This window comes from Triturus cristatus, chromosome 1_2 (genome assembly GCF_964204655.1).
Source record: "Triturus cristatus chromosome 1_2, aTriCri1.1, whole genome shotgun sequence".
NCBI lineage: Eukaryota > Metazoa > Chordata > Amphibia > Caudata > Salamandridae > Triturus > Triturus cristatus.
The window spans coordinates 770,573,263-770,600,093 of record NC_140580.1 but is presented as its reverse complement, the minus strand read 5'-3'; the positions used below and the strand labels follow the sequence as shown (position 1 = coordinate 770,600,093).

At 44.0% G+C, this 26,831-nt stretch overlaps 1 protein-coding gene across 4 annotated transcripts in view; it reads left to right on the top strand.

Annotated features, from left to right (window-relative positions):
* MAPK8 (mitogen-activated protein kinase 8) overlaps positions 1-26,831 on the top strand; it is a 273,704-nt gene that overhangs the window by 234,787 nt on the left and 12,086 nt on the right. For all 4 annotated transcript variants that reach the window (XM_085608772.1, XM_085608770.1, XM_085608771.1 and 1 more), the window contains exons 10-12: positions 6,826-6,950; positions 7,522-7,585; positions 8,089-8,166. In XM_085608772.1, the coding sequence (XP_085464898.1) occupies positions 6,826-6,950; positions 7,522-7,585; positions 8,089-8,166 (267 nt within the window). The remainder of the gene's footprint in view (positions 1-6,825; positions 6,951-7,521; positions 7,586-8,088; positions 8,167-26,831) is intronic.

The following is a 26,831-nucleotide window of genomic DNA, read 5'->3' as shown; positions in this document are numbered from 1 at the left end:
TCAATGCTCTACATTCAGAGCAGATGGGCGGGAAGATTGCGTAGAGGAACAGGAAGGGTGGGAATGCAGCTTGATAAGTCTGGCTGGGACTGGGTTTTAGGGCTCTGCGAGGGAGTGGTAGGGGTAGTTTTTAGGACTTGGGGCCAGATTTATTGTTGCGTGGAGCTGCACTCAGGGTATTTTTTAGGGCTAGGTTTTAGGGTTCAGTGCGGGGAGGAAAGGGCCGTTTTTTAGGGCTGGGGCCGGTTTTAGGGCTCAGGGCGGGGGAGCTGTAGTCGTATTTAAGGCTGGGTTTTAGGGCTCAGGACGGGGAGTCAGGTAGTTTTTATGGCTGGGATGGTTTGCAGGGCTGGGGACTGGATTTTAGGGTTCAGGGCAGGGGAGTTGTGGTGTGATCTTTACCACACATATGCCTTTACCAGTCATGACTTTACAATGAAATTCGTTGTAAAAAGGCATGCATGGTAAAAATGTGGTTGCGGTAAAGACAGTGTTGTTGATGCATGCGATATAATTGTATCCGTGGTTCAGTCATACAACCGAAATGGACACCCATGCTTCAGGAAGGAGGGCATACTGGGTGATGATGCTTATACAGAAAAAGGTTTTATTATTATTATTACATTCTTAGAGCGCCCTGCTGCCTTACAGGTGCCATGGCACTAAGAGGTAAAGGCTACAAAATCATAAGAAACGAGCTGAGAAAGATGCAATATTACAAATGATAAAGCCATGTTTTTAATAATGTGTTGATGCTTAGAAGTTTATCATTCAAAAACAATTGATGGAAAGAATGCAGAACAATGTCGTAAATTCACCCCAGTACAGAGATCTGGGCCTAAATACATGTTTTTTTTTGCTCACCAAGCCATTGCAGTTTGAACCCAGCCATATGCAAATCAGTCTTGACCCTGTGCCCAGTGGGAACAGTCCAGCCTGAACTGCCAGGCCAAGTTCTCCCTGGACTGGAAACAAGCATCCTAGGACCGGTTTTGGGGTATCATTGGTACAAAGAGCAGGGGAAGGCTATTCCAAAGGCATGTGACCTAATAGGAGAAGGCTCTGCCAACTACCCTCACTCTCTTGGATTTCTGAATCCTGTGAAACTTTGCTTTAGCAGAGTGCTCGTATCTGTTCAGGCAGTAGCATACAAATATACATTGTAAATATCGGGCCCAGCTTGATGAAAGCTTTATGCATGATGCACAATAATTTAAACATCATTCGTTTTTGTATATGTATCAAAGGGTTTTACCCATTCTGTGTCCATGGGAAAATGTTTTCATACATATGGCCCCTAAAGTGGCCTTTGTCAGTTGATATTTGAAGTTACTTTAGGGCAGAAACTGAGGTAACTTCAGTGTCCTGGACCGGTGTAGAAACCCGATAGGTCTGTATATAATAGATGATGGCATTTCTAGAAGATAGAAATGTTAACTTATTTTCTAGATTTTAACAGGGACTTGCAAGAGAGATATAGAACAAAAAATAGGGCCTGATTTAGATCTTGATTGTACTACCGTCATCTGGTGGCGGTTCCAAGTACTCAGTCAAGCTGACGGCGGTCCGCCCACTGAATTTAGATGAGATGTTATGCAATTGACAGTTGGCGGCGGTACTCTCTGCTAGCTCACTGTACACCATTGCGATCATGTTGAGTGGTTTGCGCCGAGCCGATTTAGATGTTCCTGTTGGGCTAGCTGTGTTCTGGCAGCAGAGTCCTGATGGAGTGAGGCCGTGGTGGTGGGGAGACAGGTAAGTACTACTCATCATTATCTTACTACACATATACGTTGTGAGTGTGTCATAATGTATATGTAGGTAATGTGTAATGCCCTTTTTTTCACATATTAACACAAATTACTATGGTTCACTTGGGATAGCTTTCACCCATCGGTGTCAAGCTATACAATTAAATTAAACCTATATATAGCACAAGCTTTAGAATGAGAAGAAAAGAAATGGTCAAGTCTATCACATAAAGAGTAAACCTTCTGAAATACCTCAAGACAATTGAAAAGAAAAGTTGAAAAGAATACATAAACAAAGAAAATTGTCCCCACCAATTTCATTTTGGCCATAACACTTAACATGTCAGAAAACACAAGTAAATGTAATGCATGATGTTTTAATAAAAGAACTGATGAATTACAGAGAAACACATTTAATGCTGAAATATATACAGAAAACAATGGCTGCCGAAAATGCAGCTATACTGAAATGCAAGTAACGAATGTAAAGAATAAACAATATATGTATGAAACAATAATAAATAAATACACTTATGGCACTCCACAATATTGGGAGATGGTCAGTGTTTTAGCCCAACGATAGGGTAGACCAGGGCCATTATCAGGACAAAAAGTGTTGCAAAGAATAACCGTCTATGACAAATTACAAATATGACGGAAGCACCTAGAAGAAGACAGGGAACGAAAATCAATATTAGAAAATAGTCTTTCTATATGTACAAAGAAAAAGTACACCCAAGTGAATGTGTAGCCAAATGAAGGTTGAGGGGTAAATGATCCAAAATAAAGATCAAAGGACAAAATGTGTAGGCTTTACAAGACAAACTAAAAGAATAAACTGTATTAGACCCAAAGACGGACCGAAAAGAGTGGAGGTATATACTGGCGACATGTACTGTGGTCACAGTTAAGAAAAAGATCTGCATAATTACACATGTAAACCTTACTTACAGAAAATATGTTGAGTAATGATTTTTTGAGTGGGAACAATTATATTCAAAACAGAAAAACCGGCACAAGTCAGAATTCCTAAAACAATATAAAAAGCATAGGTTATTAAATAGGAAGATCAAATAAACAATGTCAATTTTAGTCCAACCACATTGACAACTTACGAAAGGCTTTGAAAAGGAAAGGAATATGATAGCCAATTGCTCAAAGCCAGTGCACAACTCAAAGTTGAAAACGTGGCATCGAGGGGGAATTACCTGAAGAATTGTATAATACAAACCAATTTAGTCTTGTGGTGTCTATGAACAAACAGATCCGAAAACCCCCACCTCCAAAAGAGATTGTGGTATACTTCTAAAAATCATATGGCATGCATTCAATGCAGGGAAAACAAATGCCGAAGTAGTGGCAAAACAGCTAATCAGCTCACTCACAGAAGAAATCCAATTACCTACTGCCTACAAACAAAAATAAAGAAAACTGGCTCAGAGTATGGCTAATCATTTACCAAAACACCAATACACAAACGTTCAATAGCACTGTACATGGAACGAATATAGAGCAGCGACTCACACAGAAATCAAACCTCTTCAAGCCTAAAGACAAAATGTGTAAAAACAATGCCATGACTCCAAGGAGTAAATGTAGGTTTTAGGTTTGGGTAATGCTAAGGGGAGGTAAAGTTAGCAGTACATTGAAAAGGCGGGGAGTTTTCCCCCAAAAAGAAGAAAAAGTTAACATTTAATATTATATTAAAATGTATACAATGTGGTACGGAAGGGCAAAGCCTAGTCTTGGGCCCTGTTTCTAGGAAGCCTTGTGTCTCTGCAAGTGGCTAGACCGATAGGGCATTTCTATGCTAGTGAACCACCTGATGGGGTGTTTAAATGCCAGGGAGGACAAGCTCAGCCGATGGCATTTAACGGATCTTGAATGGCGGTTAGATCTGGAGATGGCACAAACCATCTCCAAACAATGGGAAAAGAAGCCTAGCTTTATCTTTTTGCCACAGTCAAGGACTTGCAATGTCAACACTTCTGCATGTTGGAATTTCCAATCAGTTCTCACTTAGCTAAGCCTTCTGTTAAGAGTGGAGTTCAGGACTCTTTTATACCTTTCCACTCCTGCCTTTCCCGGCTCAGAGTTCTGAAGATGATCATGAATGAATGGTCCAAAGTCATTGGCGTGGTACCAGATTGGGCAGAAAAGTGTGGTATCTGAAATTCCAGGGCATTAGCATCCAGCCTCTGATAAAGCTTCTGCTTCTGGAGGATCTTCTGTCACAGCAGCAGGGAAGGGTGCTACACCCAAGCCTGCACACTTTGCATCTTCATACTTGGAGATTCAGTAGCAACAGGTTGAAATCCTTCATCCTGCATCCTGAGGTTGTTCAGGCCATCATGGTGGCTCTCCACAAAATCAACATATGCCAGCCACTCGACAATTGTGTGGATTGGTGCGGTACCTGAAAAATTAACCCTTTACAGACTAAGTTGTCGGAGGGTTTGTTGCTTATTCTGTCCCTAGCCCAGCAGGTACTTGTCTAAGGCAGTGATAAGGGATACTTGTCGGTTCTTTCAGGATTCTTGTGGTTTCCAGATGAGCCTTTGTAATTCAAATCCCCTATTATGATGAGGTTTTTTTGAAAGGTTTGCAATATTTGTTTCTACCTAAACTCTTTTGTGATGTTCTAGTGGGAGGTGTGGCTCACTAGGTAGAGGCGGCAGACCCGTAAGCAGAGAATCGGCCATGGACCAGGGTTCAATTCCCGACGCGGCAGGGTCGTGGACCAGGGTCAAAATGGACTTGATAATTCTCGCCTCGGTACCTACTCTAACCAGGAACACACTCGGCAACTCTGGGCATTAAGCTTGCCTCATCTCTACAACGGCCCCCCACAGACGCCGGGGATGCCTGGTTTCACCTTGGAGATACCCAGAAAGGGACCATCTCACAGGGATAGCCAGGACGGGTTCCCCAGTGGTCCACAGCGCCGGGACGCCCCCGTTGGTGGGCAGCTGTGCGCTTTACAAGCTTACAACATTTACATTTACATTTGAATTTAGTCCCCACTTGTTTGATGTGTTCCCCTTTTGAGCTTCTGCGCAGTTGTCACTTGAGACTTCTGACCTTAAAGGCAGTTTTGCTCATTGCCATAACATTGGCTAGACGCATGAGCGAACTTAAAGCTCTCTATATAAATCTACTTTATGCCATCTTCTTTCCTGGCAAGCTGGTTCTAATGACAGGGCTTCATCTTTACCCAAATGAGTCACTCCATTCCATGTCGGTATGACTATCACCCTTAAGGCACGTTTACTCCACCTCATCCTGCCAAAGAAGAAGACATACTTTATCATTTGGATCTTAAAATAGCATTAAGTTTCTACATGAAGTACCAAGGAAGGATGAGTGTATGATCGGCTCGTCGTAGTGTTTTCCGGTGCAAAGAAGTTTAAAGCAGTACAAAAATGATGGATTGTTCTCCTCATAAAGATCTGCTAGAAACCGGTGAAAAAGTAGCCCCCAGAAGGCTACAGGCTCATTCCACCAGGGCAAAAGCTGCTATCACTACATTGACATGCAAAGTGTCCATCCTGGATGTCAGGCAATTATTTAGGTGTCTATTCAAACATTCACAAAGCACTACTGCCTCAGCAGTCACGTTTGTCAAGAGGTGATTTTTTGCCTGCTTGGTCCTGGAGGACATTTTTTGTTTGAGCCAGTTCACAGATCCACCACCAGAGAGGCTTTATTTATTTATTCAAAAGGTGAGGAATCAGCAGTTAGAAGTATCTATCGGCGAAAGGCAGCACTTTTCTCCTACAGGCCCAAATGGAATGACCACATTACACCTATTCTGATCACTCTTGAATGGTTGCTAGTTGATGCCAGGACTATTTACAAGACTGCTGTCATTGCCCATAAAGCTGTGCACACATCTACTCCCCATTGCCTGGCAGACATACTGCAGCTATTAGGCGGCTCTAGACCATTGCGAAACACCAAAGCAATGCAACTACAACCCCCATCCTTTATAAAAGGAACGACTCATGTCACGATTCTTCTCAGTTAGCCCAACCAAAATTTGGAACTCATTACCTCCACATGTACGCACAACTACCTCGCTGGTGACTTTCCAAATGGACCTAAAAACCCCTCTCCCAACATTAGTTTAGTTAAATCATGGCAAGCAGTTCTTGGCACAGACATCTACACTACTTCAACTTTTTCACTGCTTTATATACCTCTGGTACATTTTGTTTCTCTGTAACTGTCTATCTTTTTGTTATTCTCGGACTTTGTAAATATCATTGGTAGTATTTGCTAATTTTAAACAATCTGTAATTCCATTTAACAAAATATTTCTGTTGTAAAGTGCTCTAGCCCCTTTGGATAATGTCTGCATCATATAAATATGTATAAATAAATCAGAATTTCTGTTAGATACCCCATTTAGCTGCAGACTTCTCCCTGACACTCCCACCCTCTCTGTTCTGTGACTGGGCACTTTTTGACATAAATGGGTCCCAATTATGGAGTTCTGCACACTGGTTAAAGCAGGAGCCTTCAACTTTTTCTTTAATAAGAGCTACTTCTGTTCAATGAATATCATGCAGAGCCACTGTTACTGCTATTGTAATAGTGAGCATATCAGACAAGATTACCTAAGGTAAGATTACCAGCAGTGATCACTTTAGTGTATCAGACGGGGTTGCCACCAATAATGTAAAAAAGGCTCTATCAATTTAAAATGCCTCTACGGGGGTAATATAGAAAAGCCATAGCTGTAATATACCTTGTACCACTGTGACTGTTTTTTCACTTGGCTGCATAGCAAAGTCTTGTAAAGGCTCTCCAGTATAAAGTGCAGCAGTTGGCACAATGCTTCTGATGGATATTTACTGCTGCGTGGGATCTCTGACATAACGTCTTCAGGCCATCATGCTCAGATAATCATTCAATAACACTTACTTCGAATGCTTGTTTTTCAACATGTGCATAAAGGAAATCTGTTTAAAAATTCAGAGCGTATCCAAATGTAGGAGAATTAAAAGTAACATTTTCTTTACTTATTACTGTTATCATTATTGTTAATCTCTTATCCTTTATTTTTGCTTAGCCAGTCAAGCCAGAGACCTGCTTTCCAAGATGCTAGTGATTGATGCTTCAAAGCGGATATCTGTGGATGAAGCTCTCCTTCACCCCTACATAAACGTCTGGTATGACCCTCTTGAAGCTGAAGCGGTAAGTTTGTTCTTCAACCTGTCAGAGTATTTTCCATTCCCACTGGCTGTGCCCATGTGTTTGATGGTTTAGTGAGGGCTCTCACGATTACAGGGACACCTCTTAGAAGTGCACAAGTATGCAGTATGCATCAATCATCCAAAATATCTAGTTTGCCTGATCTTGTGTACAATGTTTATTTGCTGTGCCCTGGCAGTAAATGTGCACAGACTGTGCGGCTATGAGGAGTGTATAACTCTTGTCACCAGCATCACCCCAAAGTTTTCATTCAGGATTTGCAAGTACAAGGTCTTGCATGTGTTGAATGTGACGTTTTTCTTGTGCCCGGTATCCATGGAGCAGAAGAATGGGGTAAGGAGTGCAGATACAGGGTAATGGAAGGAAAGGAAAAGTTGAGAGACAAAAGTAGGACACCAAATTTGACTAGAGAAGAATGACAAAAGTAGATTTAGTGGAGAAAAAGTAGAAAGACGATTTGAAGGGAGAAAGACTGGGTGTTAGGAATGGAATGCACACAGATCTCTTGAACAGTTGCATAATGCTTTTGACGAACCCTTTTGTTCCCCTTCAGCCTCCACCGAAGATCCCAGACAGACAACTGGACGAGAGAGAGCACACAATTGAGGAATGGAAAGGTATAGTTTCAGACCCAGTAATTACTCTACATCACTATTGAAACATGGGCAACTACCTTTAATTCGTTGGCTGAAGATAAGTTTTCATCCAAACACTGCCTGTCTCACTCATTTTTTTTTTAACCCTCCTGTGCATCACCCCTCAGTTTGGGAACTCTCTCCACTTAAGCTTTTACACTCAAGCTCTTTTTACCTCTTAAACTTAATATTCTCCACATAGTATTTTCTGTACCAGGGTACAAAGCCCTTTAGTCTGGGCTCTTCATGTGCCTCAGGTTTCATACCAGTCTTCTCTCTCCGCATCCTTTTTTTCAGCAAGGCACAAGTAAAATTTTAACATATATATCTTCTCTCAACATCTTGTAAACCTACGAATATTGTGCATCACCTCGACTCTGATAAACTTTTGGAATGTTTGCACTAGCCATGTTCACCTCTGCATGTTTCTGTGCTGAGACTGACCCAAATGCATGATCCATGACTCACAGCATCTCTTCTTTCAGAGCTGATCTACAAGGAGGTTCTGGATTGGGAAGAGCGAGTCAAGAAGGGTGTTATACGTGGGCAGCCAGCACCTTTAGGTTGGTTTTTTTGTATTCAGTACTGAAAGCCCACTATAAAAAGATGTAATGCACAATAATGACATGTTAGCACAAAAGGATAACCTTTCCTATGAAGCTAATTTTGCACTTAGATAAATCTCTAGACTCCAATCACTATGTCTGTAGGCAGTGATAAGTTAATTTAGTCTTATTGCTGCAGGTGTACTGTCACTTCGCATCAAGTGGTAAATCTCTCTGCCCCTACCAGATATCGTAGTTCTTCTGAGCAGGCTCTTTAATAGATTTCCAACTCATGAATTTAAGCCGTTTTTTCAAGCCAGTAAAACTTCAGTGGAAGTTAAAGGACAGATAATTTTGAAGTCCTAGTTTCTTTATTCCTAAGGATGTCTGGCATATGTTATTGGATGATTCAGGTGCCGGTGGTTAGTACATGAAGAAAAAGCAGGTATGTGGAATTCCTATAGCCCGACGCCCGGGACATATTGTTTGGGGTCAAGGGCAACAAGCTTTCATGTGTATTTTGTCCTTGGGACAAGCAGGCCCAACCCCCTGCAGCAAATGCCCTTTAGCTGCCAGTTTACAATACCACATTATGGATCAGGGAAAGGCATTGCTTGCTGTTAAGTTAATATTTGTGTCCATGTTTTTAATGCTGTTCAAACTTGTATTTATGGTTCATTACTGCAAAGTCTTTATTAGTAGGGTGGGCGCTCTAAGTAAATGCTGTAAGCTCAGACTGCACAGACAGTGGTTCCAGTATAAAAATGTGTGTACACGTTTTCAATGTTTAGCAATATGAGGCTATGTATAATGCTCCCAGAATGCTCTCTGATTAGATGCAAATATTTGCAGAAGTTTGAAAACAAGATTGAGGATTCTTTGCTTTCAAAATAAAATGTTCACAAAAAAATGCAAAAACATTTCACTAAACTACTGTAAACCTTTAGGTACCATTTCTTTGCAGCACATTTATTAACATGTGTTGATGTATACTAGTATTGTCCAAAAATATTCAGTATAACCAGCTTTAATAAGATGATGGGAAATATAAAAATAAACAAGCATTGGTAAAACCAGTAGGTCTGAAATTGTTGGTCAGCCTCTTGGTTTTGTCGATGCGGGACTTGTTATGGCATGGTTTTTGTAAAACCTTATTCGTGTTGGGCCTGCCGGGCCCTCACCATTATAGCAAACATTGGCAAAGGCAAAAATAGTTGTTGGTCTAAAAAAGCCCACATTTCCACAGTAGTTCCTGGCTCTGAACAAAACAAATGTGTCGATATGCTCCTTGTGAAAGAACAGAATGCTGTCACTCACAGTAAAGCTAGCAGATAGAGAGATAGACAGAGTTTAATAAACGCAAAAGGTCATGGTGAACACCAGACCTAATTAGGGGACCAATTATTAAATAAAGTCTCAAAAGTGCCTCCATGTCCTTGCATTAAGTGCAGATATACAACTTTTGTGAGTTCACAAGACTTTACAGAAGTAGGCCAAGAAATAGTACTCCTAGAAAATATTTATGAACTGCATTGTAGCATGAGCAAATATGCAGGTGTAGATTTGCTCATGAGAAAATCTGAGTGTTTGCAGTTCACTTTCACTCCAACCAATTTTTCCCCCAACCCTGGAAGAAGTTTTATGTCTGCCATTGTCAGGAGTAAATTTCCATCCTTTCTCAGTATGGGCAAAGATTAGAGAAGAGTTGGTGAAAATCCTTAAAACCTGCAAGTTAGTAGGTTTGCACAGACTCAAAAGGGCATTCAAACCCTGGAACTATTGCTTACCATACCTTCAGCCCCTGTATGTAGATCTGCAGAAACGTGACAACATAAGGGAATTGCTAGTATTCAAACCCTACTATGGTAGGAGCCCTGGCATAATAAGAGGCAATTTCAGAGCTCCTATATAATGAGATTGCTGCCATAATTTGTCGCCGCATTACATGGCACAAAAGGGACAAGTTGATTTTGGTACAGGACAAGTAGATTTATGAAGCAACCTGCCCAATGGACAAGTAGATATTTTATTAAATTCCACAACCCTAAAAAAGGCTCGAAACTTTGGAAGTCCTCTTCATGCGCCCTCGCCCATAAGTTCGGTCTCTGATTTTTGTTAAAGTTTCTGTTCAGATTAAAGAACGTTAACTGATTCTTGCCTAACAGCTTTTTGAAACTTGTGTCATTTTCTTTATATCCTCATAGACTCACCCCCTTCCACTTGGCATCCTCTTCATCCTATAGTTCTTCAAAAAAATTTATTAATTTTACAAACTAGGGATTTGACCACTTTTCATACCAAATTCACTTAGCTACTGTTTTTGTCCTGGACACATCCCTAAAATGGAGTGCTCTTTCACTGCTGTCCTCGTATGTAGGCGCTAATGTGCCCTATCCCACGAAACAGTATTTCATTATTTCTTGGCATTGCTTTTGAGGGACAGGGAAGGGTCCAGATTTGAGAAAGCAATAACTTAGTTCTTTTAAGTGTGAGTATAGGCTTCAAAAAAAGGCCAATTTAGCTACTGTATTGAAGTATTTGTCTGATCAAAATCTAGGTTCTCTAGCATTATATCTCTCATGAATTCACATGCTGATCATTCCCTGTTGTTGAGGTCAGAGTCCCACCGTATCTTTACAATGGCACTACAAGGCACTGCCTGCCTGAAGGACCCTAAAGCAGTGTCACATTAATAGCACGTTCACCTCATTGGAAAAGACTCAAACCTCAGCCAAAGAGATGAGTGCCTTCAGCCTCGCTCCTCCCAGAGGCCATATCACCTCAGAATTCAACTGTGTGCATGTGGAAAGAGAGCCCCAATGCTTTGCTCTCACTAGAAACAAATTACTAATGTTGTTGTCCTTAAAACTCACTTAAACCCTTCCTTAGGTTGCAAGTATCGGCTTTCTTCCTCCATCACCTCTGGATTGGGCTATAGAAAAAAAATCACCCAGAAGGATAATTTTTAAAATGTGTTGGCTGTAGAGAAACTTGTCTCTTCAGAAGACCCGCACAAATCCTACATTTTTGGTGTATACCTAGATGGTACAGCTGAAGACTGCTAAATTTGCAAGACATTTCAACAAAAATGTTCCATAACTAATTGGGAAGGCAAGAAAAAAGTGTCAAAGCACATATCAGTGACCTCAAAAATAAAAATGATGTCGCTCTGGTTCACCTGAGCGTCAAGAAGAACTGCATACAAACTTCTTGGAACTAGGAGCACAGAAGGTAGTGTCCAGTGACCTTCATCTTCTCAGGTAAATAAGGCAGAGGTATTGCCATCGTCAGTGTTGATACCATCAGTGGTACCATTAATGACCCTGGTTAACGTCTCGTGCCACAACAAACCAGCTTTTGCAATGCAATAGGTCTTGCATTTGCGAGAGTTTAAGCTATTAGCATTGTAAATGACAATGCCTTTTATTTATCTGTTTTGATAATTAACACATAAATAAAAGGTATTGTCATTTACAATGCCAATAGCTTAAACTCTTGTAAAAGCGAAACCTATTTAATTTCAAAGAAGCGGCCGCCATTGTCCCAGGTTGCTCGTAAAGTGAAAGCTCGCATGGTGTGCTGAATGGTTCAGGAAAGCATGTTGTGCCTGCAGTAGGAGAAACTCATTAAAGAAAATAGTGCTTACAGACTAAATAAGCCATACCGTGTAACAGAAGTAAAAGGGCCCGTCCTTATGGGAGGTTACAAATTAAGACAAGGCGGTACTAAGGAGGGACTAACAAGCCTTTTAATGAATCTGAAGCCAGCATTTACAAAGGACAGTGAAACAAGACAATGAAAAATATGGTCGGAGAGTGGGCGGAGCTTCAAGTCCATGCTCCAATACAGCATGTGTCGCAGAGCAGCGCATGCGCTGCCCAGACTCGACCTGAAAAAGATGCCAAAACTGAAGTCTACTTTTATTCTTCTATGTACATCAGCCCATTTGACATCCTCATCAGGGACATCAGGGTGTCAACGACCCTGCTTATGGAGTGACTATCGACAAAGACTGTCTATTACAAAGACTCCTTTGACAATGTACCCATCAACAAAGACACTGTTGACGAATGATCTGTTGATGAAGACTCAGTTCACTACTGACAGAGTTGATGGAAATCTCAAAATGCCCAAAAGACGAGCAGGCAAAGGAACTATGCGCTGAATATACTTAGCCAAGCAAAGTTTCACTTTAACAGGTGTCTAAACTCATTGAAACTGAGGCAGGAAATGGTTCCGACCCAGAGGACCTCTATTGGGCTATTTATAACCCAGAGCACAGAAGAACAAGAGAAGCTCCCACAGCGCAAACCTGCATCTTTTGACACAATTGCTAGAGTTATCTAGAACAGTAATGGGCGGAAGAGTGTGAACACTTTTATCGCCACTATGACCCATATTAGTCTGTGAGCGAATAATTATGAAAATGCCAGTGGGCTTTATAAAAGATATACGCCATATGATAACAGCCTTTTACACACGATTTCCAGCAGTATCGGAACCTCAACCTGTCCAGCAACCTGTTCCAGAGCAAACTGCTTCTAAATCACCACAATCAGATTACAGGTCTGAGGCTGCAAAACCACAGATGTGTGATACACTACCACATCCACCTCTGGTGCCTTAGTGGACTAATGTTTCCACTCTAAGGGCATGTGTTTGACCTTGTGGTCACAGGTTCAAATCCCGATTGATCCACAGTTTTTCATCCTTCAGAGGTCGATAAAATGAGTACCATTGAGTTGGGTAACAAACACCTGTTATTCAGCACCAAGATACCCTTCTGGATAAATGTGCACATTACAAATACATGTTATGTTATCCAACTCCATGTCAGCAAGTCCAACCTTTCTCTGAACTACCGCAAGAACACATCTGATGATGACCAATATACAAATAATGAAAAAGGAGAACTGAAATAACCTAATAGACAAAGCAGTGATAAGTGGGATAGACAACATCCAACTGCAGAATCGCAAACCCTTTACCCTATATACCTGCCACAACTATAACACCAATATTACAGGTTGTAAGAGCAATCAAATAGGGCACCACAGGTCCAAAGATGCAACAAGCCTCAGGCAAAACGCAGAGGAGGAGGGCAGTCTGAAAGCAGGGGCGGCTCCTCCGTTTGAGTGGAGGAGTGTCACCCCACTAAGATAGCCCCAGGCCAGAGCTGAAAAATAAAATGGTATAACTTTTGTTTATTACCTTTTTTTTCAGCAACCTACCCTTCCTGAACTGAGAGGGTGGGGACAGTGCTGCTGTGCTGAGTGGCAGCAGCAGGGAGCTGTGAGCTTTAACATGAGCATGTCTGTTTGGCCGGCTGTCTTGCCATAGCCAGCCAGACATACGCATTTCAAAGTTCTCTAACCTAACTGTCTTAGACATCTGCGTTAGAGAACGCGCAGGCCTCCAGTGCTCTTAGGAGTGCTGAGTGAGGCCGCTCCTGCCATTCCTGGCACTGTTCTCATGCTGGTGAGAGCAGCGCCTGGATTAGTTAGGGGAGTTTGCTGCTGGGTCCCACTTTGGAGCCTACCGGAAACCGAAGTAGGACATCGCTTCGGAAGGTAAGTCGGTTTCATTTTTTTGCCACCCCACCCTCCATACATGGTAGCCGCCACGGTCTATAAGTCCAGACTCAACATCCTTGACAATCTTCAGGCACTGGCTACCACCTCAATTCCCCACAAGGTGCCCTGTAGGTGGCAGTATCTATGCTTTCTAAAAATGAATAGGCAAGAATTGCCACAGTCATGAGTGCTGGATATAAATCCGTTTGTACACACTGTGGGGGGACATCAGCATCATCCAACAGCACTGCCCATATTTAAACACAGCCATCTACCCCTGTTAAAGCAGAGAGTCTCAACAAGCTATGAAGGGAGTTATAGAACCAGCAACAAAGGAACCTCACAACCTGAGCTTTTACAGTTAATAGAAAATAAAGCCATGAAAGAATAGAAGTTCATTCTGGACTCCTGTTATTTCATTATATTCCTAAGAAAACAGTCATTCAGAATGGCTGTCTCGCCTACATGCTGTTTTTAGATCTCAAATATACATATTTCTATATTCCATTCATCCAGAGCTTTTTAGATACTAGATAGTCGGTCACCAAGGTCGATGCTGCGTACTCCCACTCAACCTCAAATCCACCCCGGAATATTTACAAAGTGCATGAAGCGAGCTGCAGCCCACCTAAGATGGCTAGGACACCAGTTCTCCTGCTATCAAAATGAATGGATTGTCATGAGTGCCTCTCTAGGTTGTAGTAAAACCTCAGTTACCGTTTTAAAAACTGGTTAGAAAGCTTGTACTTGCTGTCAACAAACACAAATCTTCTTTGATAATAGCTCAAAGACTCCGATGCACAATGAATGCAAAAGGTGAAAACTTGTCAGTTGAGCGACTGGCAATCTGCTCTCCGTGCATTACAAGACAACTACATAAGCAGCCTGAAGTGAAAATGTGCATCTTAGAAGTCTTTCTTGGTATCATGTGTGCATGCATGGACCCTATACCATTCTGCTGTCTATAAATGCAGCCTATTCAAGAAGAGTTAAGTTAGTGAGCTTGAGCAACATATTTTTGGGGGATAATCAAGTAATAGTACCTCACAGATTGAGAGAGTTTCTCCCATCGTGGATGTCAACAATGAATGCAGGAGTAGGCCTCACATTTCGTGGTCGCTTTGGATGAATCAACAGAAGGGTGTGGTGCCTACCTTCAAGACCTCTCAGCAAGAGGTCTATTGAAGACAACAATATACAAGGCCATCTAGTGTTGGACGTGGCTGATTGCAAGTTGTTTTTGGTCGAAGAAGTTTTTTGAGTCATAAGGCTGTGTGACTCCTCCTTTTGGTGATACTTGCATGGTCATAGACTCCATTGTTAGATTGTTTCTTTCCACCAACATGTTTGGATGTACTCTTTTGTGCCCTGGTTCGAGATCCTTTCGGCTCCCTTCAGTTCACCAGTCGACCCTAACTCAGCGGTATTGGCTCAGTCGCGTAGTTACCGTTGCGTTCCAAGCAAAATAACAGTTTGCATGTTGGGCTCTTCGACTTGCCTTGACAGCCTGTGGGCCACGTCCTGCTGGGCCTATTCGAATTTGACAGATTGTTCCATTTGTCTGAATTGCCATTCCAAATACCCAACCAGCCTTCAGTCTGCTATCTGTGCCTCTCACCCGACCATCGGGAAGACACCTTTGAGGCCTGTAGGTCGTTCCGATCTAAAAAAAAAAACCTCTTCGGGACCAAAGTGCGCGTCACTAAGAAATGCCGGTCAGACAAACAGATAACACACTGTACATCTTTGGTCGACAAGAGAAGGAAGAAGAGGAAGCATCAGCAGCCCATGTAGAATCTTTATCCATCCAAGATTCCGAGTCAGAGACCGAACAAGACCCAGCCATCCTGGAGTCAGCCCAGAAATGTTTGGATCATGAGTACAACTGCTCTGATCTGGAGCCCAAAAAATCTGCTCAGTTCAAGCAAACTGCTCACGTTCTGCCACTGCATAAAGGCCATGGCGAGAACCGACATACAGACTCAGAAGCCCTGCCCTCTGCACCGGAATTTCAGCCTACAGCAAAAGCCCCCACCTCCTCGAAATTGGATTTGGCACTGACAGATCGAACAATAACTTCAGTACCAAAAGACAAGGGACATTGTGCTTCGGCTCAGAGCACACCTGCACCGAAACCAAAACTTTCCTCTGCACTGAAATTTTACACCTTCGAACCGAAACATTTACCCAAACCAATCCTCAATGTTATGCAGGAAAGGATCAATCCGACGCAAAAAAACTTAAGAAACAACCCAGAACAAAGAAGATTATTCTTCAGTCGGCAAAGCCTCAACCCTCTAAAAGACAGCTGTCTTTCGAAGAGGCTATAGACCTTCCTATTCAACCTTTCAAAAAGAAGAAAAAGGACATTGCCAATTGCCCTTTACACATTCCTGCCCCAACCTCTCTAAAACCAGCATCCACTCCACCACCTGCTACACCAGAACATTCTGAAGCAGGCAACATGTCTCCTCATTCACCGATAATAGATGTGGATAATAATATACCAGAAGATACACATCGTAGGGATCCATGGGATGCTTATAATATATAGCCACAGGGGGGATACTGACCCATACCATTATCCCACACATCTATCCCCCAGATGATGCTTTAGCCTATCAAGACCTGATTGACAGAGGTGCAGCATATCAAGTGTCCTCTTTTAGACACACTCCGCTGCTCAAAGGGGGTCACAGTATTTACCACTCATAGGATTTCTATGTCATGCAGATGACATTTTTAAAGACCCCGTAAAAGCATGAATAATAACACCAAGATCTGGCAAAAAATATAAGGCAGCACCATCTGACCCTATATATATTTGAGGGCAATTAACCCCAGACTCCTTGGCAGTAGCTAAGGCAATGAAAATTTCTACCTTCTAAACAACTGGGGATGCACTTCTCCCAGACCAGGAGTCAAAACGTATCAACGCCTCAGGAAAGAGGAGAGCAGTCCAGTCTGCAAATCATTGGCGTATCACCAACAACCAAGCTCTTTTGGCCCGCTATTACAACACAATTAAATGGAGGGGCTGCTCCAACATCTTGCAGAGGAATACAAGAAAATTGGATATGAAATATTCAATGAGCGGAATCGAATCACTAATAACTCCATTAAATGCGCACTGGACTCTTACACTGCTTCTATAGAAATAAATGCCAGCCTTCTCTTACATAGACATGCTTGCCTCAGTCTCTGGTTTTAAAACTGAAGTGCAGCAAGTAGTTCTTAATCTTCCCTTTGACAAAGAGCACCTCTGTGGCCCTCGGGTAGACCCAGCCCTTCAAAAAAATGAAAAAAACACTAATGTTGCAAAACCATTGGGGCCCCTACAAACTCCCACCTACTGTGGGTCCATACGTCGGCCCTATTTCAAACAAAGTGCTAGGTCTGCCTCCATGGGCACAGGGTCCTCCTATAAACATCAAGGACAGTTATCCACCTATAAAAGCTTCTCCAGGGGCACATATAGCAAAACATCCACATATGTCCTTATTGGGACGATTGGCTAAGAAAAGCAAGCCGCTTTTGCCTTTGCAGCCAACATACACAACTAACACTACTACATTGACTAGGGTTTACCTTCAGTCTGCAAAAATTACTCCTACAACCATGTCCAATACAACCATATTTACGGGCCATACTCGGTGCTCACTTGGGGTTGGCATACCCAGATACAACCAGAATCCAAACCATTCTGACACTGGCCCAACAGTTTCAAACTGGGACCCAGGCCACAGTCAGAACACTCAAGCGCGTTTTGATCATGATGGCATCCTGCACTACATTAGTCCCACATTCTTTGTTTACATGTGAGACCACTGCAAGAATGTCTTTCACGTCAATGGACCCAGTTACAAGGTCAACTACACGATCTAATGTTGGTAGACAGCAGCACACATCACTCTCTGCAGTTATGGAATGCACAAAACCTGTCCAGAGGGCGACCATTTCTATATCCAGTTGCCCAGGCCATTCTCACAGCAGATGCTTCCCTGACAAGTTGGGGAGCTCACCTTCAAGATATTATAATTCAGGGTATTTGGGACGCCAAACACCAGGGTCTACATCTCAACTACCTTGAGCTTCAAGATGTTCACTTAGCATTGAAAGCGTTCCTTCCTCGCTTACTACACATAGTTGTCCTAATCCGGTCTGACAATATCACAACTATGTACTACCTGCAGAAACAGGGGAAGGGTCAGAGGGAACACTCACTCTCTGCAATTATGACGTCTAGCCCAGACCATATAGCGCTTAGCAGTACATCACAACAATCTTCACCTACCAGAACACGTACCAAGGACAAGCAATCAAGTTGCAGACCTTCTCAGCAGGAGGCAGCAACAAGTCCATGAATGAGAACTTCACCCCAAAGTTCTCCTACCATACTTTCACAATTTGGAATTTCCACAAATAGACCTGTTTGCAACCCCAGAAAACTGAAAATGCCCGAACTTCGCACCCAGGTTTCCACATCCACTATCCTAGGGTAATGTTCTATGGATGAACTGGTCCGGATATTTGCCTATGCTTTTCCACCTCCCCCATTACTTCCATTAGTAGTCAGAAAGCTCAGACAGAGTTCCCTCACCCTAGTTCTGATAGCTCCAACCTGGGATTGTCAACCATGGTTCACCCCACTACTGGAACACTTGCTAGTCCCACACCAGAAGCTTCCCCTCAACCTGAATCTTCTCACACACAACCATTGTGAAATAAGACATCCCTAGGAAATGAACCTTGCAATATGGCTCCTGAAGTCCTAGAATTTGGGTACCTAAACCTACAATAACAATGCATTGATATTCTCAAACAAGCTCCCTGGCCTACAACTAGAAACTGCTACACTGCCAAACAGAAATGATTTGTTATATACTGTCAGCGTCAAAAGGTAAACCCATTAGATGCCCAAATACAAACAATTATCCAGTATTAGGGTATCTTTCATAGATTCACATGCCTGAATCATTCCCCGTCGTCAGGAATGGGAGTCACCGGTAAATAACAAAGTAATGTCCAGAAGACATAAGACAGCCATAGGCCTCATCTTAGTAAGCTATCCACGTCCTTATGTAAAAAAGGACCAAGTTTTGGCCAGAGCCAATCAGCTAACACCACCCTCTAGAACCTTCCTGGTAGGAGTTCTAGTCCCTCAGATTTTCTACCGCACGTCGTGCTAAGGGAGTCTCCACTGAGCTCTGCTCATTTCCTTGGATTTAACAGTATTTCTTCTCAACTTTCTGGATTTTCAGCATGGCTGATACACCTAAGAAGGGTTTATTCAGGCCCTGTGCCTCTTGCGGAAAGAAGAGGCTACATATCGACGACCAACACAAGGACTGCTTGTATTGTCTCTATCCCAGTCACAGTTCTAAGGACTGCAAGGTATGTCGGACTTTCTCTTCTAAGACCTTGAAAGACCGAGAGGGGCGCCTTTTAATCTGGCTGCAAAGGCTAAAGGACAAGGAGGCTGTGGTGTCCTCTGAGGAGAGTGAGTTCCTCAGTTTCGTCTCACTCTTCACGTAAAAGACCAAGGGTGGCATCGCCGGGCCCTTCGTCGCAGCCACCTCAGAAGAAGACGCAGAAAAAGTCTTCAAAGGTCCAGGATTCGCCTATTCCAGGGAGCTCGTCTCCTAAGGTGATGCCCCACACCTTCAAAAAGCCTATTGCCACCTCGTCGACGACAACAATGTCGACTGTAGCGTCGACGAGAAAATCTCTGTCGACAGCGATTTCAGTTACATCGTCGACGACGACTCTATCGACGATGACATCTCATTCCATGTCCTCGACGACAACTCCATCGTCGACGGCAGGCAAGACAATCTCGTCGACGTTAGCCATAAAAAAGTCGTCGTCGTCGTCGAGTAAGCTGTCGACGACACCGTCGACGAGAGCTCCATCGTCGACAACAACATCGTCGACGACGAGGACTCCGTCGACGAAGCTGCCAACGACGAAGACACCGTCGACGACGAGGGTACCGTCGACGAGCACATCCCCGTCGACGCAATCGTCGACGCCATCGTCGACGCCATTGTCGACGAGGAAACCGTCTTCATCGTCCTCGTTGCTGACGACGACCCCGACGACGATCCCGTCGACGACATTGATACCTGTAACGTCGGTTACAGCTATACCATCGAGCCCCTTGAGGGGTATGGACACGGAAGACCAGAGTACATTTGTGCATGTACAAATAACGAAACGTGCATTAACTCCGGCCCTCACTTCACCCAGTAAGGTCCCAACCTTGCCTCCTACTCGCCTCTTTGAAGAGGAGGATTCGGACGACGCTAGTCTCTTTCCTGTGGCGACTAGTCCATCACAGCTCCATGTAAAGTACCAGGATGTCTCGGATTACGAAGACATTCCCCAGGATTATGAGGAGGTTCCTCATCAAGAATACATGCCGCCTCCACCTTCCATGGTGTGTCTACCGGCATCCTTGGTCACAGACCTTCAGTTCTTAATATCGGACTATAAACAGCGATTTCCGACTCAAGCACCTCCACCGATGCCTGCGGGGCCTTCCACTCAACGGCCACGACCGCCTCCACTACTTTTGCAACCGGAGAGGAGGGCATCTCCGCCTCGCCCCACCACGGACGAGGAGGAGGAGGAGGAGGAGGAGGAGGAACCAGAAGAAGGAGAACTCCAGGACGTCCAATCCCAACAAGATGAATGGGATGATTACATCCTTCCAGGTCTGGTTTCGCCAGTCCCTACCACAGCCGACTCACCGCCCGACGACATCGGCGGTTTCCACAACATCATTGAAAGAGCGGCCCAGCGCTTCCAGATCCCGATGCCTTCGCATCAACAAGACTGTTTCTTATATGACTTTAAGGAACCCTTCAAGAAGTCCGTCCGGGCAATCCCGATAATTGATTATATTTGGGACCAGGGCATAAAAATAATGCAGAACCCTTCATCAGTACCACCGGTTCTACCACGCCTGGACAAGAAATATAAAGCTCCGGACACTGCTCCGGTTTGTCTTACAGGCCATCCAAAGCCGGACTCGGTTATCACTCAAGCTGCGCAGAGGAGGTCAAGCAACCCAGCTGCGCTGTTGACAGCTCCGCCGGATAAAGAAGGACGACGTATGGATAACATAGGGAAACGTTTCTCCTCTATGTCAGCCTTAACAGTACGTGCCTCCAACGCTACTGCACTATTGGGACGGTACAACCGACAAATGTGGGCGGACATTGCCCCATACCTAGCGGATTTGCCTTCTGAATCAAAAGAAGAGGCAAGGAAGATTCTGTTGGAGGGTGAAAGATCTGCCACGGAACTGATAGACTGTGCAATGGATATTGCTTCCACAGGTTTTAGGCAGCTGGCGGGTGCGGCTGTTCTCCGGCGCCAGGGTTGGCTCAAGGCAACTTCTTTCAGGCCGGAGGTCCAGACAAAAGTCCTGGACATGCCTTATGATGGCCAGCTTCTATTCGGTTCTCTTATTGACGAGGCATTGCAAGGTATCAAAAAAGATACAGATACTGCCAGAGCCCTGGGGTCTCTGCAATCTCGGAACCCTTCCTTTCGTGGGTCAAGAGGAAGAGGTCAGACTTCCACCAGAGGAGACTTTCAACAGCGTTCCTCTTTCTCCTCTTCCCAGCAGTACCGTCCACAATATCAGCAGCGACAACAGTCTTCTTACCACAAAACTTCCTTTCGTACTAGAGGAGGAAGACAAAAGGGTGCCGCGCGGCGGCAATGACTTCCGGATGCAGCCGGTCTCAAACTTGTCTCCACCCTACAAGATTGGCGGAAAAATCTCCCATTTTCTCAAAAATTGGCAAACGATAACTACGGACCGATGGGTCCTCCAATTAATACAATTCGGCCATTCCCTGGAATTCATACAAATTCCTCCTCAAACTCCTCCACGCCAAAGGATTCACAAAAACCTACGCCCATTGCTCCAAGAAATAAAGATTATGCTTCTAAAGGGAGCTATAGAGAAAGTTCCCCAAAGCCAACGAGGGAGAGGGTTCTACTCCCATTTCTTTCTCATCCGAAAGAAAGAGAAAAAATGGAGATCCATATTGGACCTCAGAAATTTCAACAAATTTCTGAAAAAACAGTTGTTTCGAATGATTACCATACAGGAGGTTTTACATTTACTCAACGCAAACGACTACATGGTGTCGGTGGACCTTCAAGACGCCTATTTTCATGTCCCAATACACCGCAACCACAAGAAGTTCCTGCGTTTCATGGTGGCGGGCAGGCATTACCAGTTTCGGGTTCTGCCATTTGGGCTCAAATCGGCGCCACGCATTTTCACCAAATGCCTAGCACCAGTGGCGGCGTACCTACGCCGTTTCCACCACCAAGTCTTCCCGTATTTAGACGACTGGCTTATCAAGTCCCCATCTCAAGAAGGCGTGATAAGATCTTCCAACGCTTGTCTGACACTCTTCGAGTCACTGGGGCTCACTCTCAACCACGACAAATCTGTCCTGTAACCATCCCAATGCATGCAATTGTTGGGAGCTACACTAGACACCATCCACAGGAAAGCATTCCCGTCACAGGAACGCCAGGACAAACTTCAATCTCTGGCACTCCAGGTAATGACAAGAAAGACGCTGTCGGTGCGCCTCTTCAAATCCCTCCTCGGGATGATGTCCTCCTGCATTCTATTAATCCCACATTGCCGCTTACGGATGCGACCCCTACAAGAGGCTCTGTCGAACCAGTGGATCCAGTGTACAGGGTCTTTCGACGACGTCATCCAAGTAACCCCGGCGATCAAACAGGCTCTGCAATGGTGGGTTTGCCCCAAGAACCTTTCGCAAGGCTTGCCTTTCTTGCTTCCTGCTACTCCTCATATAATCACCACGGACGCCTCCATAGAAGGCTGGGGAGCTTTCCTTCAGGAGCTACAGATAAGCGGAAAGTGGTCCCCTTCGGAGAAAATGCTTCATATCAACCTTTTAGAGCTCCGAGCAGTCTACCTAGCTCTAGTGGCTTTCCTCCCGAGGATAAAGAACTCAGTAGTGCTTGTCCGGACAGACAACACCACGACAATGCACTACCTGAACAAGCAGGGAGGGACTCGTTCACTGACGCTTTCGCGCGAATCACAGAAAATCTGGAACTGGCTGCTCCGCCACAACATCTCTCTCCGAGCAGATTATGTTCCAGGCACCCACAACGTGTTGGCAGATTATCTAAGCAGGAGGCAGGCAGCGTGCCACGAGTGGGAACTGGATCAGCAGGTCCCCAACAATATCTTCGCCCAATGGGGCACACCTCGGCTGGACCTATTCGCCACCCAACGCAACGCCAAATGCCAAGGCATTCCCAACCAGGATCCCTGGGGAATGCCTTTTCGATAGCATGGTGCAACGTCTTTGCATACGCCTTTCCGCCATTTCCCCTGATCCCCAGGGTACTACGGAAGATGAAGGCGGAACCTTGCACTTTGATATTGATAGCTCCAGCTTGGCCACGCCAACACTGGTTCTCGGAACTTCACCTCCTCTCCCAGGAACCTCCGATCAGACTGAAAACGTTTCCATCTCTTCTGACGCTCAGCGATCAGCAGATTCAACATCCGGATCTAGCCTCTCTCAGGTTATCAGCTTGGCTCCTGAGTTCAGAGAGTTTCGGGGCCTAGACATTCCTCCAGACTGCAGACGAATTCTAGCTCGGGCTCGAGCAGATAGTACCAACAAGACATACTCACTCAAGTGGAAAAGATTCTGTATCTGGTGTAAGACGAATAGGTTGCATCCTTTCTCTTCCACCCCAGGACAAGTCTTACCCTACCTTTTACATCTGGCAGAATCTGGTCTTGCTCATGCCTCCATTAAAGTTCACCTAGCTGCAATCTCACGTTTCAGAAGATCTTCTTCCGGCCCCTCTTTATGGTCTCATAGACTCATAAAGCAATTCATGAAAGGACTGTTTCGCACATTCCCTCCAGTAAAGCCTGTTCCACCGGCTTGGCACCTTAACATAGTTCTAGCTCAACTAATGAAGCACCCGTTTGAGCCCATCCACAGAGCTGACCTTAAATTTGTTTCCTGGAAGGTGGCACTTCTACTAGCTCTTACCTCGGCAAGGCGAGTGGGGGAGCTCCAAGCGTTCTCTATCCAGGACCCATTCCTGCAATTCAAAAAGGATAGAGTCCTTCTCCGCACAAATCCAGCTTTCATTCCCAAGGTTCCATCTCACTTCCACCTCAACGAACCTATTGTTTTACAATCATTCTTCCCAAATCCACAAACAGTGGCGGAACGAACTCTACATTCACTAGACATTCAACGTTGCTTGAAATTTTACATTGAGAGAACGAAATCTTTTCGTAAATCAAATCAGCTATTCATAGCCTACAGCAGACCTCGAAGAGGGCTTCCGCTCACAAAACAGAGCATTTCCCGCTGGATTTCTTCGGCCATTTCCTTCTGTCACCAACAGGCAGGACGTCCGTTGAGAAAAACGGTCCGTGCCCACTCCACAAGGGCCATGTCTACTTCCATGGCTTTTTTTGCTGGGGTGCCCATTGTGGACATTTGTAGAGCGGCCACATGGAAGACGCCGCATACCTTCACCAAGCATTACTGCCTGGATGCGGAGATCATGAAGGATGCGTCAGTGGGTCAAGCGGTTCTACGTCCTCTTTTTAAATAGAGGTGAGCCCTTTCTTTCATCCCACCATCCTGAGTTTATGCACATTTCGCACTATAATGTATGCATTACTTATTCATTGCTTTACAGTAGCACTGTTGTTTATCTCAGATAGATGTGGTTATCTAATACCTGTATGTTATCCATATCTTTCGAAATGTGCTTTTTTCACTGCTTGCTACTCTGATTCAGGCATGTGAATCTATGAAAGATACCCTAATACTGGATAAGGAACGCGTTACTTACCTGTAACTGCGGTTATCCAGTATTGGTATCTTTCATAGATTCACATGCAACCCACCCGCCTCCCCTGGAAGGGCTCTCTCGGATTTCTCAGTATACAGCTGCTTAGCACTGTGCTCACGAAAATCTGAGGGACTAGAGCTCCTACCAGGAAGGTTCTAGAGGGTGGTGTTAGCTGATTGGCTCTGGCCAAAATTTGGTCCTTTTTTACATAAGGACGTGGATAGCTTACTAAGCTAAGGCCTCTGAGGCCTATGGCTGTCTTATGTCTTCTGGACATTACTTTGTTATTTACCGGTGACTCCCATTCCCGACGACGGGGAATGATTCAGGCATGTGAATCTATGAAAGATACCAATACTGGATGACCGCAGTTACAGGTAAGTAACGCGTTCCTTCTTTGTAATCTGTTGCATGTTCAAACTTCAGGTCTAGCTTACACTTTAATACGCCTACACCTTGCTGCCATTGCAGCCTACCTGCAAAACAGACATTTATCTTTATTCAAAATACCTGTCATTAAAGCATTTATGAAGAGACTTAAGAGTAACTCCCCTTACACTTGCACTAACATGAAATGTAAACATTGTACTAACAAGGTTCATGGGGCCCCCATTTGAGCCACTACAGTTTACCAACTCCAATATTTATCTTGTAAAGTAGCGTTTTTTTAATAGCAATCACTTCACTCAGATGTGTCCGTAAGCTCCAGGCACTAACCTTAGAAGAACCATTCTTCTGACTTCGAGACAAAGTAGTGCTTAGAACCAACCCAAAGTTCTTCCTAAAGTGGTCTAACCTTTTCATATTAACCATTCGATAGAATTACCTGTCTTCTTCCCACAACCTGATTCTGTTGGATGTTAAAAGAGCTTTAATGTATTGTATCGACAGAGCCAAAACTTTCAGGAAAACAAAGTAATTATTTGTTGCTTTCTCACCTCCTCATACTGGGAATTGCATTTCAAAAAAGTGGAAGTTCAAGATGGATAGTGAAATGTATCCAAACTTAGTATGCTTAAGCAAAAAGACTTTTACCTATTCCCACAGGGCTCACTTAACTCTTAAAATAGGTGCCTCTGTGGCATTCTTAGGGGACATTCCCATTGCTTACATTTGCAAAGCAGCAACATGGTCCACTCTACACACCTTCACAAAACATTACTGTGTGGATGTACTAGCACGTCAACAATCCAATGTTGGACAAGCACTACTGTGTACTCTTTCAACCCCCACAGGCTAGCCACTGCTTTGGGAAAGAACTGCTTTAAAGTCTATGCAAAGCATATATATCTCCAGCCACACATGCCTCAAACGGATGTTACTTACCCTGTAAGCATCTGTTCTTGGGATGTAGTGCTGTAGGTTCACTTGCCCCCACCCTCCTCCCTGGACGCCTGTGTAGGTCTCAGTTTACTTTTATATTTACCTTAATTCACATTACTTGCATGGACATTACGTTACTAATGCTTACTCCACCTCCATTCTCACTCTCCTGTGGCAAAACAATCTAACAATGGAGTTGATGCCCATGCGCAGTATCACCAAAAGGAGGAGTCACACAGCTGTGTGACTCGAAAAAATTATTCGAGCAAAAATAACTTGCAAGCATCCGAGCCCAACACTAGATAGTGGACTTATGCAAAGCATGTGAATTTACAGAACTACATGCCAAGAACAGATGCTTACAGGGTAAGTAACATCCTTTCATTGTAAATTTCCTGGTGCTGAGAGCTGTCAGAAGAGCCCTATAGTTTCCCCTTTTCATTGAAAATACTTTTGTTGGTCAGTACTGACAACATCCTTGCAACCTTTGTTATTATTAAGCAGGTAGGTACTCATTTGCAGATCCTCTCATCCGAGGCGCACTAGGCCATCCACCATTGCATCTTGATGCATGCAGAGCATGTTCTTGGTGTGGAAAACGCTCAGGTGGAATATCTCAGCAGAGCACTGAAATATTGCTGTGAGTTGGGCTGAATGACTGCGCCTTTAAGAAGGTATTCAACTAATTGGGGAAACCAAAGTCCGACTTCTTCACAACAAGAAATGCCAATTATATGCAAACTGGCATCTGCTGCCAAAGTCATGGGGGAATGCCTTTTTGATCAGATGATGAAAGATATTTGCTTATACTGTACAACCACTTTCCCTGCTGCAAAATATGATCGCCAAAGTGAAGAGGATACCCTGCAGACTGATTGCTGAGGC